At 48.6% G+C, this 13993-nt stretch overlaps 1 protein-coding gene across 13 annotated transcripts in view; it reads left to right on the top strand.

The window, feature by feature from the left end:
- Positions 1–13993, top strand: part of ARHGEF2 (Rho/Rac guanine nucleotide exchange factor 2) — a 191642-nt gene that overhangs the window by 122154 nt on the left and 55495 nt on the right. For 9 of the 13 annotated variants that reach the window (XM_087881244.1, XM_087881243.1, XM_087881242.1 and 6 more), the window contains exon 7: positions 11673–11823. In XM_087881244.1, coding sequence (XP_087737370.1) covers positions 11673–11823 — 151 coding nt within the window. Of the gene's footprint in view, positions 1–9441; positions 9708–11672; positions 11824–13993 lie in introns of those variants that run through there. The other 4 variants (XM_087881251.1, XM_087881250.1, XM_087881249.1 and 1 more) reach the window with 1 other exon arrangement.

The following is a 13993-nucleotide window of genomic DNA, read 5'->3' as shown; positions in this document are numbered from 1 at the left end:
GGTGGGGGTGGCCTAGTTGGCCTCCTGCACCAGAGCGGGGAGGAGGGCGTTTTTGCCCTCCCCGGGCTCCGTAGGCTTTTCTTGAGCCTCCCAGAGGGCGAAAATGGCCTCCTTAGGCTCCGGAGGCCCTCTGGAGGCCAGAAACGGGCCTATTTCTGGCCTTCCCAAACTTCCAGTAGGCCCGTTTTTCGCCCTCCCTGAGCCTCCGCAAGCGCCCTGCACTTGGCCCTGCATCCAAAATGGGCCGTGTGGGGACTCCTGGGAGGGGCAGGGTGGGCGGGGCAGCTAGGAGTCGAATTTGGGGGTTCTCCGAACTGCACAGAAACTTAGCTAGAGGTTGTCCCAAACCTCTGCGAACCCCCAGCGGCCGACCCCTGCCCCTGAAGCAGCCACCATAGCCAAAATCTGCCTCAATCCAAATAGTGCTAACCCTGCTCGCTGATCTTCCCAGTGTTTCTTGCAGCTAAAGAATCAGAATTGAATTGGAAGGCACCTTGGAGGTCTTCTAGTCCAACCCCCTGCTCAAGCAGGGGACCCTAGCCTACACCATTTCAGACAAATGGCTGTCCAGTCTCTTCCTAAAAACTTCCAGTGATGGAACATCCATAACTTCTGGTGGCAAGCTGTTCCACTGGTTAATTGTTCTCACTGTCAGAAAGTTTCTCCTTAGTTCCAGGTTGCTTCTCTCCTGGATTAGTTTCCATCCGTTGCTTCTTGTCTTTCCTTCCGGTGCTTTGGAGAATAAGTTGACCCCTTCCTCTTCTTTGGGGCAGCCCCTCAAATACTGGAATACTGCTATCATGTCCCCCCTAGTCCTTCTTTTCACTAGATTGGCCATACCCAGTTCCTGCAACCGTGCTTCATATGTTGAAATGTCTTTGAACACGACCGTTTCTCACACTTATGACCTTTCCAGCATCCCCATGATCACGTGATCAAAATTCGGACGCTCGGCAACTGGCTCACATTTACGACGGTTGCAGTGTCCCAAGGTCACGTGATCCTGTTTTGCGACCTTCTGACGAGCAAAGTGAATGGGGGAAGCCAGATTCGCTTAACAACTGCAGTGATTCACTTAACAACTGTGGCCAGAAATGTCACAAAATGGGGCAAAACCCACTGAAGCAATGTCTCGCTTCACAGAAAATTTTGGAGGCTCAATTGCGGTCGCGAGTCGAGGACCAGCCGTAGTAGGAAGCTTGCCTACTGTGAATGAACTGTTCTGACCTAGACTTCCCCAGCAGCACGAAGCCGAGTCCTCGTCCCGATAAACCCCTTTTATTTAATTCACAGTGAATTCCTCTCCAGCAAAGTCTTTCATCTCCCACAGTCTTTCAAGATAGTTCACAATTATCAGGCTTGGAGAGCGGCCAGGCTGATATCTTTCAGACTCCATACTGTAACCGACAATACTTGGCAAGAACGCAGGAACAGATCTTCACCCAAATGAACTAATTGTCTCCTGCAAACTCCCCTCCCCTTCGCTCCTCTTTATTCCCTATGGGAGGGGCCATTCTTCATCCACCTGTGGCTTTACTCCTGAGTCGACCCTTGTTCTTTAGCTGTTCCCTTCTCCTGGCAGCTCTACGCATGCGCACACTGGGAACAGGTTCCAGCTGTTCCTCTGTCTCCCTGATGTCTGACTCCGAAGGCAGCTGACAACTGTCAGACGGCCCTGGCCTCATCTCTGCCTCCGACGCAGAGCCCTCGTCAGAGCCCTCCCCAGGCTCCAGGACTGGCCCATGTTCCTCCCCAACCTCCTCACTGTCCGAATCTGCTGCCAGCTCCACTGGCGGGCCACAACACGAACTTCCCTTTGAACGTCGTGCCTGTGACAAACTATTTCAAGTGTCTTTCGCAAAACACCTTTTTGCAAAAATCTCCTGCAACTCTTAGTATGGGCAACATCTCCCAAAGCAGTGAGATTTGAAAAGGGCCGACCGCAGTTCTCCAGTTGCTAGGCAGGGAGGGAAGACAAAGAGCTAGCTTTGCAGAAGAGCACAGCTGTGCTTGCGGAATCTCGTGTGACTTGTGCTGCAGCAGCAGCAGCCCTTACAGAAAGGACAACTTCTTTTTCTCTCCCCCCCCAACCCCCTGCCCCACCCCACCTCCCATATTTGCTGAGACACATGACTCTTAAGTCATCTCTTGTCAAAAAATAATCAGCCCTCTTGAACTGCATTATTGCACAAATATTTGGCAACGGGAAGTCCTGGTCTTCTTGCTTCCCCTTTTCTTCTTGGGGGTGGGGGGGAGGCTGCTGTGACAGTTTTTCAACTTTACCGAATCAGTCCCAATCTGATCACAGGGCTTGGAGATATTTTAATTGGAGGGCATTTCTAACTAACAAAGACTTTGCACCGTTCGGGCTCACTGGCAGTCGTACTGCACTTTGGTTTGTGTAGGTGTTTTTTAAAGACTTTTTGGACTTTGGAAAGTTGCATTCTTGGCTTTCTCTCTGTTCCAGTGGGTTTCTCTGTCTGCATCTGTCCAGCCAGGGATCTAGAGGTCCGTTTCTGGTGTTTGTGCTAGGATCGTTTCTTGGTCTCTGCCGCAGCCTGATCACACTATCAGCCATGCGCGAGGAATCATGCGGTACTTATTTCTAGGAATGCAGGGGTGGGCTTCCAGAATTTTAGCAAGGGGTTCTCTGCCTGGTTGCTGGGTGGACGTGACCATAGTGGACGTGGCCTAGTCAGCTTCCTGCACCACGTGTGTGTGTGTGTGGTTTTTTTTGCCCTCCCCAGGCTCTGGAGGCTTTCCTCGAGCCTCTGGGAGGGCGAAAACGGCCTCCCCAGGCTCTGGAGGCCCTCTGGAGGCTGCAAACGGGCCCGTTTCCAGCCTTCCTGAACTTCTGATAGGCCCGTTTTTTGCCCTCCCCAAGCCTCCGCACCAGAGGTGGGTTTCAGCAGGTTCTGACCAGTTCTGGAGAACCGGTAGGGGAAAGTTTGAATAGTTCAGAGAATTGGTAGTAAATATTTTGACTTGTCCCGCCCCCATCTATTCTCTGCCTCCCAAGTCCCAGCTGATCAGGAGGAAATGGGGATTTTGCAGTAACCTTCCCCTGGATTGGAGGGAATGGAGATTTTACAATATCCTTCCCCTGCCACGCCCACCAAGCCACGCCCACCAAGCCACACCCACAGAACCGGTAGTAAAAAATTTTGAAACCCATCACTGCTCCGCAAGCACCCTGCACTTACCTGCATCCAAAACAGGTCACATGGCGACTCCTGGATAGGGAGGGGCGGAATGGGCGGGGCCAGCCAGGAGTGGGATTTGGAAGTTCTCAGAACTGCACAGAATCTTAGCTAGAGGCTCTCCCGAACCCCTGAGAACCCCCAGCAGCTCCACCCCTGTATGAATGCCTTCAAAGAGCATTGTTGACTCTGAGCAGGCGTACTGTCAAATGACGCATGTGATTAGTTCAAGAATAGAATAAAGAATGCCAGACTTGGAAGGGACTTTGGAGGTCTTCTAGTCCAACCCTCTACTCAAGCAGGAGACCCTTATTCCACGTCAGATAAGTGGCTGCCCCAGTCTCTTCTTAAAAACCTCCAGCGATGGAGCACCCATAACTTGTGAAAGGCAATCCACTGGTTGATTGTCAGGAAATTTCTCCTTGGTTGTAGGTCGAATTTCTCTTTGCTAAGCTTCCATCCATTGCTTTTTTTGTCTGCCTTCAGGGGCTTTTGGAGAACAGGTTGATCAAATCTTGGAAGAGTGCTATCATATCACCCATAGTCCTTCTCTTTGTTAGATTACCATGTCCAGTTCCTGCAACCATTCATCCATCATACATTTTAGCATCTAGAGCCCTGATCGTCTTGGTTGCTCTTCTCTGCACTATTTCTGGAGTCTCAACATCTTTTTAAATAAATAAATAAATAACGTTATTGTTATTTATTTATTTATTTATTTATTTATTTATTTATTTATTTATTTATTATTTAAATTTTTATACCGCCCTTATCCCAAGAGACTCAGGGCGGTGCACAGCCACAATAAAACACATATATCCATAAAGTTTAAAAACAGTTTAAAACATATTAAATAATTTGGCCCTTATATTAAAAAAACTAAAACATCCATTAAAATTCGTTATTTAAGCCAGCCCAGCCTGTTGAAACAGTAAAGTCTTAAGAGCACGGCGAAAGGTACGTAGGCCAGGGATCACATGTATCTCCGGGGGCAGTACCCCCACAGAGAAGGCTCTCCCCCTGGGGGTTGCCAGTCGACATTGTTTGACTGACGGCACCCTGAGGAGTCCCTCTCTGTGGGAGCGTATTGGCCGGTGGGAGGCTATCGGTGGCAGAAGGCGATCTCGTAAGTACCCAGGTCGTAAGCCATGGAGCACTTTAAAGATGGTAACCAAGACCTTGAAGCGCACCCGGAAGACCACCGGGAGCCAGTGCAGCTCGTGCAGGAGAGGTGTTACATGGGTGCGCCATGTCGCTCCCATAATCACCCGCGCGGCCGGTGTATACACAGTATACCCATACAACGAAATTCATTTAACACCCAAAGACCAGGTCCATCACACATAACAATCCCCAAACACACTCCCCCCCACCCCAAATTCCCCACCCCTAAACCACCCAAACATCCACACAACAGACCAAGTAATGCTGTCCAACAGCTCAGCAATGGTGGCCCTTTAATTCATGGTTGAGTGCGATTATAGCTCTGGGATAAAAACTATTCAGAAAACATGTGATTCCAAGTTTGAATTGTTCTGAATCTTCTGCCAGAAGGCAACAGTCCAAAAAGATTGTGAGCAGGATGGGAAGAGTCTCTGAGAATGTTATGCAACTTCCTCAAACAGCGAGATTCGAAGATGTCGTCCAGGGCTGGGAGCTGGAGCCCGATGATATTCCGGGCAGTTTTAATGATTCTCTGTAGAGCGTTTTTGTCTGCTACAGAGCTGCTCCCATTCCATGCAAGAATGCCGTATGTCAGGACACTCTCAATAGTGCTGCGATAGTAAGACAGAAATAGAAGTTTTGGTGTCACAGTGACCAGAATTGGACACAGCATATTCCAAGTGTGGGCTGATCAGTGCAGTATAAAGTGGTACTAACACTTCTCGTTGTCTTGATGCGATCTCTCTGTTGATGCAGCCTACAACTGCATTGGCTTTTTTGGCGACTGCAGCCACATTCCTGGCTCATAACTGAATGTGGTCATAACCGCTTAACATCATTAATTTTCTACATAGGATTTTGGGGTTTTCCCAAACACTGACGTGGTTCCATTTTTCTGAGGGAGAAAAATCCCTTACGACTAACTGATGTTGCAATGGAGTCTTTCAGACGCTATCACCTTACGACCTACCTACCCTCATTGTTGTATCATTACTACTTGGATTAGGGGATTGTCGGAGAGCCATTTTGCTTTATTAGGGCAAAAAATAAGCCATTTGGAATGCCTTGGGAAGAATGCAGGGCAAGAAGGAAAAATCATGAAGTTCATTTATTTATTTATATTTGTTTGTTTGTTTGGAAATTTTATATAGCCGCCTACTCACGGTGACTGTAGGCGACTTAAAAAAATATAAAACACAATGTAGAGATGAGGAGGAAGAGGAGAACTGGGGGGTCCTTGGTGCCCGCTGAGCTTGGTGGTTTTCTTGCAGACGTTTCATGACCCAACTAGAGAACATCATCAGTTGTAGAAAGGAGGAGGAGGAGAGGGAGGAGGAGGAGAGGGAGGAGAAGGAAAGGGAGCAGGAGGTGGAGAAGAAGAAGAAGAAGAAAAGAAGGAGAAAGAAGGAGAAGGAGAAGAAGAAGAAGAAAAGAAGAAGAAGGAGAAGGAGAAGGAGCAACAACCTATCCCTCCTCGACAACAACACATACCATTTAATGGGTTCCATCCCACTCTGGGTTTCCCGGGCCCGCTGGCAAAACCATGCCTTCAGGGCCTTCCGAAAGAGGGTCAGAGTGGGGGCCAGTCTTATTTCTGGGGGGATGATGTTCCAGAGGAAGGGAGCCACCACAGAGAAGTCCCTTCTTTTGGGTCCCGCCTGATAGACCTCCTTAGGGGTTAGGGCCCGCAATGTTCCTTGCCTCCTCGCTCTAATGCAGGGGTCTCAAACTAGATCCTGTCGTGGGCCTCATCAGAAGTTTTTTGCCCTTGGGGGGCTGGGCTGGGTGTGGCCTGGTCATCACAGCCAACTGGGTGGGCGTGGCCAGGCCCAGGGCGGCAGGAACCAGTCCCTTGTTGTCTCTGGGATGGCCCCACGGGCCACGTGTTTGACATGTCTGCTCTAGTGGATCAGGTGAATGTGACCGGCAAGAGACGGCCCCTCAGATAACCAGGTCCCAAGCCATGAAGGGCTTTAAAGGGGACAACCGACACCTTGACTTGCACCTGGAGGCAAATCGGCAACCAAAGCTGAAGAGGGACACATATGCAACACTGAAATTTGCACAAAACCATGCGGGCCGCTGCATTTTGCACCAACTGGAGCTTCTGGATGCTTTTCAAGGGCAACCCCGTATAGAGCGCGTTGCAGCAGTCAAGACAGGAGGTAACAAGGGCAGGAGTGACCATGAATAGGGATCAGGGGTGGGCTTCAAAAATTTTAGCAAGGGGTTCTCTGCCCAGTTGCTGGGTGGGCATGGCCATGGTGGGCGTGGCCTAGTTGGCCTCCTGCAGCATGGTGGGGGGAGACATTTTTGCCCTACCCAGGCTCCAGAGGCTTTTCTTGAACCTCCGGGAGGGCGAAAACAGCCTCCTCAGGCTCCAGAGGCCCTCTGGAGGCTGGAAACAAGCCCGTTTCCGGCCTTCCCGAACTTCCGGTAGGCCTGTTTTTCGCCCTCCCCGAGCCTCCGTGCACGCCCTGCACTTAACTGCATCCAAAATGGACCACGTGGGGTCTCCTGAGAGGGGTGGGGTAGGGTAGGCGGGGCCAGCCAGAAGTGAGATTTGTGGGTTCTCCGAACTGCACAGAATCTTAGCTAGAGGTTCTCCCGAACCCCTGTGAACTCCCAGCAGCCCACTCTTAGTAGGAATTGTTTCACTAGTTTTGCTCCTATGCCCAGAGAGAATTCAGCAAGCACAACAGCCTAAAACTACCCTGGCTGTGTTTTACAGTGGATTTGGAAAATCTGAGCATCAGAGAAATCTCCGATGGTCCCGCAGCATCCACAGAAAGTGGACTTTCTGCAGATTCTGACCACGAAAAAAAACCTGGCTCAGGTTTTTCCGTGAACAGATTATCCCTCTATTCACAGAGGTGAAGCCCTCCGCGAGTGACTCAGTCCTTCCAATTGAAGCCTTCGTGTGACAATCTAAACATGGAATTAAGAATGTGCAAAAAAGGGCCCGTCAGGTTAAATTTAGACTCTTTGCAAGGTGGCTGACTTCGTCTGCTCATTTTGTGAAATGGAAAGGGTGGGGGGGCTGAGCAGGTCCACTTCGCAGGTATATGGGATGCAGGTATCTCAATCCTACAAAGAGGACGATAAAGGTAAAGGTAAAGGCTCCCCTCGTACATATGTGCTAGTCGTTCCTGACTCTAGGGGGCGTTGCTCATCTCCGTTTCAAAGCCGAGGAGCCAGCGCTGTCCGAAGACGTCTCCGTGGTCATGTGGCTGGCATGACTCAACGCCAAAGGCGCACGGAACGCTGTTCCCTTCCCACCAAAGGTGGTCCCTATTTTTCTACTGGCATTTTTTTTTACCTGCTTTAGAACTGCTAAGTTGGCAGAAGCTGGGACAAGTAACAGGAGCTCACCCCGTTACGTGGCACACTAGGGATTCGAACTGCTGAACTGCCGACCTTTCGATCGACAAGCTCAGTGACTTAGCCACTGGGCCACTGCGTCCCCTAAAGGGGATGTTAGCTAAATGTAAATTTTGTCAAAGACATTGATAGCAGAATCCTCTTTCTGTTGTGGCCCGCCAGCGGCCTGCGCGGATCGTGGCTGATCCCGATGAAGAGGAGACTGGTGTGGTGTCGCGCCAGTAGCCTGCACAGCCAGCGCTTGTGTCAAACAGCGAGGAGGCTGAAGAAGATGTGGTGCCAGAGGCAGAGACTCAGCCAGGGCCTTCAGAACCTCCAGAGGCTCCTTCCAGTGGAGAGAGCAAAGTGGAGGAGCCTCTTCTCAATGCTCGGGCACGCAGGGCTGCCAAAAGGCAGGAGTGGCTACTCAGGAGGAGGAGGTCTCCTCGAGAATAGAGCTTGAGGATAATTGGCCACTCCCTTAGCCTATTTAAGTCCCATGCAGCTAGTGCGTTCTTGCTGGAAACAACTCGTATTATTATCAGAGTATTTCGGTTTATCATATCTTGTTTTCTGGGCTGGTTGTCAACCTTTGCCGGTCTTGTTTATTCTTGCTATTTAATAAATTTGATAAGGACCGTTGGTGTGTGTCAATATCCTCGGAAATGCGGAGCTGGGGCAGAACACTTTCAGATATGTGACAGCAAAGGATCTTTTCCTTTAATGGAGGCTTTCAAGAAAAGATTGGACAAGCATGTGCCTGAGATGGAATAAGGACTCCTGCCCTGGCCGGAGGGTTGGACTAGAAGACCTCCAAGGTTCCTTCCAGCCCTACAATTCTATGATTCTATGAGCTTGAGTGGTCGGGGGGACGGGGGGACTGGAGTATCTCAAAGGACCCTTATAGCCTTAGATTCTATGTGTCAGGTTTCGAGGTTGTCTCAAATTACATTTCAAACAAAGTCTTTGATGAAAAAAACTCCCATTTATTAAGCACGACATTCTAAATCCGACTCCATCGTAGCCAACACTGACTTCCTGACCCAAAACCCTCCCTTTCCATTCCCCACTCCCCTGCACTGATTGGCCATCTTCCAAGTCACTCTACCCCTAATCTACTGCTCCAGCTCAAAGGAATTTCCCCCCCTCCCATCCCATCTCCTAGGGGATATTATCTCCAGGGAAAATAAGTAGGTGAAAAGTCAAACGTCCCTTTCCAGACGCCTCCGCTTCTCCTTCTTATGTCAGCACTAGAGTAAATGCAGCTTGAAGTGCTGACATCATGATTCTGTGAGCTTGGGCAATGGGGAGGGTGAACTAGAAGACCTCCAAGGTCCCTTCCACCTCTAGGTTCTATGAACTTCAGCGGGGGGGGGATGGACTAGAAGACCTCCAAGGTCCCTTCCCGCCCTAGGATTTTTATGAGCCTTTACCCAGTCTCACCCCTTCTAGGTAGCTTGAGACTCAAGCTAGCACACCTGGAGGACGCCCGGGGGGCCGAAGTTTGCTTGTGTTTTGAGTGCACGGCAGGGACGGTGGTGGAATTTCTCCGTCAGACACACGGTTGTCATGGTTATTGGAAGCAAAGAGAGGTAACAGGAAAAGATGAACTGCCTGGGTGTCTTGTTTTTATTTTTTATTTTTTTTTCCCTTCTCCTCCTCCTCCTCCTCCTCTTCGTGTTTTTTTTTTTTTCTCTCTCCGCCTCCTCGTCACATCGCCTCAATCTGGGCTTTCCAAGCCAGCTCACAACGTGTTGTGTCGGTTTTCGTCGCTGCTCTCAGGGGGGGGGTGTTGAGTCAGAGAGGAGGTTTTCAGATGATTCAGTCGGATCCTCCTTTCGGGCTAAGATGAGCTACCCGAGAGTTTACGAGGGGCAACTTGCCCTTGGGATTTCCAGACCCCCTGGGCACCCCTCTCCTGGCCCAGCGGGCAGCAGGAACGGACAGCGGCCGAGTCCGAGCCAGAGAGGGAGCGTGGGAAAGGTGTGTTGGGGCAGATGCGTTGGGCTCTTTGGGTATGAAGAAAAAGAAATCCTGTGTGAGGTCAGAGTCGGGAGGGAATTGGGGCTGATTAATTTTCTTTTAAGCGACTTGTTTCCACTGAAAGTTTGGTTCCTTCTTTGTTTGTTTTTTAAAAAAAGTATTTATAGCTTAAGTCGCTCGCTTGAATCATCCAATGTGCCGCAGCACATTGTTACAAGCCTAATTTATTTCTCCTTAACGATGAAGCATTGGTGGGATTCGGCTGTTTCGTTTGTTTGCTTTTCAATTTCATTTCGGCTTCCTTGGCTGAGTCGTTTGTTTGAGTTGGCCAAGCTTTTTTGGTGTTTTTTTCCCCGAATTCCATAAATTCCATATGTAGATGTGGAACCGGGGAAGGGCTTTGGGTCAGTGGGTTGGTGCTGATGATCTTAGAGGTCATTGTAATTTGGGAGGTCCCGTGTCTTCGTGTTGCTTGTATCTTTCAGTTACATTGTTTTTATTTGTTTCCTAGTACGATTCGATAGCTTATTAGTAACCTTGACTATCTCTAAGTGTTGTATCTTTTTATTCTTGATGAATGTATTTCATTTATACGCGTGCACCGAAGACAAATTCTTTGTGTGTCCAATCACACTTGGCCAATAAGGAATTCTATTCTATTCTATTCTGTTCCTGTTCCTGTTCCTATTCTATTCTATTCTATTCTATTCTATTCTATTCTATTCTATTCTATTCTATTCTATTCTATTCTATTCTATTCCACTCCACTCCACTCCACTCCACTCCACTCCACTCCACTCCACTCCACTCCACTCCACTCCACTCCTATTCCTATTCCTATTCTATATTCTATTCTATTCTGTTCCTGTTCCTGTTCCTGTTCCTGTTCCTGTTCCTGTTCCTGTTCCTGTTCCTATTCTATTCTATTCTATTCTATTCTATTCTATTCTATTCTATTCTATTCTATTCTATTCTATTCTATTCTATTCTATTCTATTCCACTCCACTCCACTCCACTCCACTCCACTCCACTCCACTCCACTCCACTCCACTCCACTCCACTCCACTCCTATTCCTATTCCTATTCCTATTCTATATTCTATTCTATTCTGTTCCTGTTCCTGTTCCTGTTCCTGTTCCTGTTCCTGTTCCTGTTCCTGTTCCTGTTCCTATTCTATTCTATTCTATTCTATTCTATTCTATTCTATTCTATTCTATTCTATTCTATTCTATTCCATTCCATTCCATTCCACTCCACTCCACTCCACTCCACTCCACTCCACTCCACTCCACTCCACTCCACTCTACTCTACTCTATTATTCTATTCTGTTCTGTTCTGTTCCGTTCCGTTCCGTTCCATTCCACTCCATTATTCTATTCTGTTCTATTCTAAAAAAAAATTTACTGAACAGCTTTAGTTTCAGCAGCTAATTCTTTCCACGCAAAACGGGAAACAGTAAGATTGCCTTGGATTGAAATCTATTTTAGTAACATTTTTCTCAAGTGAGTCTACAGATAAGAAATGTGCTGCAGAAAATTTTAGATATGAGCTAGATCAGGAAGGTGGCCACCAGTTGCTGTATTTCTGACCTCAAATACTTTAAGATGTTGCGATTTTCGGGAGAAAAGAACATAGCATGTTTTTCATGTTGGCCTGTTGATACTTGACACAGAGATAAAGGTTTTACGTATCCCCTTCCCAGGGGTGTCTGCATGAAAAGGTATCTGCAAAATTAAATGTGTGGATTTTTTAAAAAAAAATTATACGGTCTCTGTGGTGTTAAATGCGACATGCATTCATCTGTGTGACCCTGTCCCCCTACGTAAGTGGAGTAGAATGTGTGAATGCTTTTGGGGTGGCGGGAAAAATCAGAATCCATCAATTCAGGTCAAGAGAATCTTGTTCCCCAGTTTCCCTCCTGATAATAAATATCTCCCTTTTTCCTCTTCATTTCTTTTTTCAGAACAAAGATAAAGAAAGGATGAAGGAAGGCAAAGATAAGGATGCCCGCTACACCAATGGGCACCTCTTCACTTCCATTACGGTCTCTGGCATGACCATGTGCTACGCGTGTAACAAGAGCATCACCGCGAAAGAGGCGCTGATTTGTCCAAGTGAGTAAGCGTCTTCCTTAGGAACTCGGGGGCGTCTACGTGTCGTAGTTTGGAATGGATTCAGCAGAGTGAAAGTGTGTGCTCAACACTTGGGGGGGAACTGTTTCCCCAATCCTTCTTCCCCACTTAAATTTCCCTTAGAGTAGCATAAATCCTTGTACAGGTAGTCCTTGACTTATGACCGCAATTGAGCCCAAAATTGCTGTTGCTAAGTGAAAAGTGAAGTGAATTAAGTGCAAAGTGAAGTGAATTAAGTGAAAAGTGAAGTGAAGTTTGCCCCATTTTACTACCTTTCTTGCCACCGTTGTTAAGTGAATAGTTCCAGATGTTAAGTCGGTAACAAGGTTGTGAAGTGAATCTGGCTTCCCCACTGACTTGGCTTGTCAAAAGCGGATCACGTGACACCCCCCCCCCCCCAGGCACTGCAACCGTCATAAATGTGAGTCAGTTGCCGAGCCCTTTCATTTTGATCACGTGACCGTGGGGATGCGGCAACAGGTCGTAAGCGTGAAAAAAAATGGTCATAAGTCACCTAAGACTCCGAACGGTCACTAAATGGACTGTTGTAAGTCGAGGACTACCTGTATTTCAGTTCAGATGTGCGGCATCGTCACAGCTGAGGTAAGAGGAGGAATCTTAGGTAGGTGAGGTTCTTGCTCAGGAGGGAAACTCAAACATTGCAGCAATTTGAGTTGCTTTGAATGTTACGTCTGTTTGTAAGCGAGGCCTGGACGCTTCTGCTCGGCTCCTTCTACTAGAGAGAGACACTAATCCTAGCATGTAGGGATCTTCCATGGGTTGACATATGAAGAACAGTTGCAGGAACTGGGCCTGGCTAGTCTAGTGAAGAGAAGGACCAGGGGAGATATGGGAGCATCTTCCAATACTTGAGGAGCTGCCCCAGGGAGGAGGAAGGGGGTCAAGCTATTCTCTAAAGGCCAGACAAGGAATAATGGATGGAAACTCATCAATGAGAGATTCAACCTGGAAATAAGGAGGACTTCCCTGACAGTGAGAACAATCCACCCATGGAACAGAAGTTGCCTTCAGAAGTTTTGGGAGCTTCATCCCTGGAAGCTTTCAAGAGGAGACTGGACTGCCATCTGTCAGAAATGATGTAGGGTAGGGGTTTGGACAAGATGACCTACAAGGTCCCTTCCAACTCTGTTATTCTTCTTATTGTTGTTGTTTAGAGCAGGGTCTCCAACCTTGGCAACTTTTAAGCTTTGTTGGCTGGGGAATTTTGGGAGTTGAAGTCCGCCAGGCTTAAAGTTGCCAAGGTTGGAGACCCCTGGTTTAGAGGACATGTGAACCTGATGACTGGATGACTAGACCAACTTGCTGTGACTTTTCCTTGGCGCTGTTTCCTAGTAATCAAGTTCTTCTGCAAGTTTGCTTTTTCAACCCTTGCCAAGAGAGAATGGGTGGGGAAACCTTCAAGGGAAAGCATTTTAAAAATGCTGCCACTGAATCCAGTTGATGCTTTGGGCCCGAAATGCTCTTTCTCTTCGTGGCCGGCAGGCCAATTTAGATTGATCCGTGCCCTGAGGGTGGGGTGGTTTGACATCTTTTAAATCTCTGCTTCTATCTTCTCTTCCCTGCCCCAAAGACCGTGGTTAGGGGCAGAACTCCTGGGCAGCTGCCATGGGGGCACTCACTCTGTCCCTCCAAGCTTCCAGAAGCTGAAAGGCAGCCTCTCATCAGCCGTCTTAAAAGTCTGGTTTCTTACCCCATACTTTCTAATTCCATTCCATGCTTTGAAAGAGGAGGCGAACCTAAGTTTCCCTAGTCCTATTTCTGGATTTTAAGCAGGGGTGGGCCGCTGGGGGTTCGCAGGGGTTCGGGAAAACCTCTAGCTAACGTTCTGGGCAGTTCGGAGAATCCCCCAAATCCCACTCCTGGCTGGCCCCACCCACCTTGCCCCACTCCTCCCAGGAGTCCCCACACGGCCCGTTTTGGATGCAGGTAAGTGCAGGGCGCACGCAGAGGCTCAAGGAGAGTGAAAAATGGGCCTACTGGAAGTTTGGGAAGGGCCTCTGGAGCCTGGGGAGGCTGTTTTCGCCCTCCCGGAGGCTCAAGAAAAGCCTCCGGAGCCCGGGGAGGGCAAAAACACCCCCCCACACACACACTGTGGTGCAGGAGGCCGACTAGGCCAGCGATGGCTAGCCTT

The sequence above is a fragment of the Pantherophis guttatus genome, chromosome 18 (assembly GCF_059756535.1).
Source record: "Pantherophis guttatus breed Tessera chromosome 18, ASM5975653v1, whole genome shotgun sequence".
Classification (NCBI taxonomy): domain Eukaryota; kingdom Metazoa; phylum Chordata; class Lepidosauria; order Squamata; family Colubridae; genus Pantherophis; species Pantherophis guttatus.
This window is presented reverse-complemented; position numbering and strand designations above follow the sequence as displayed.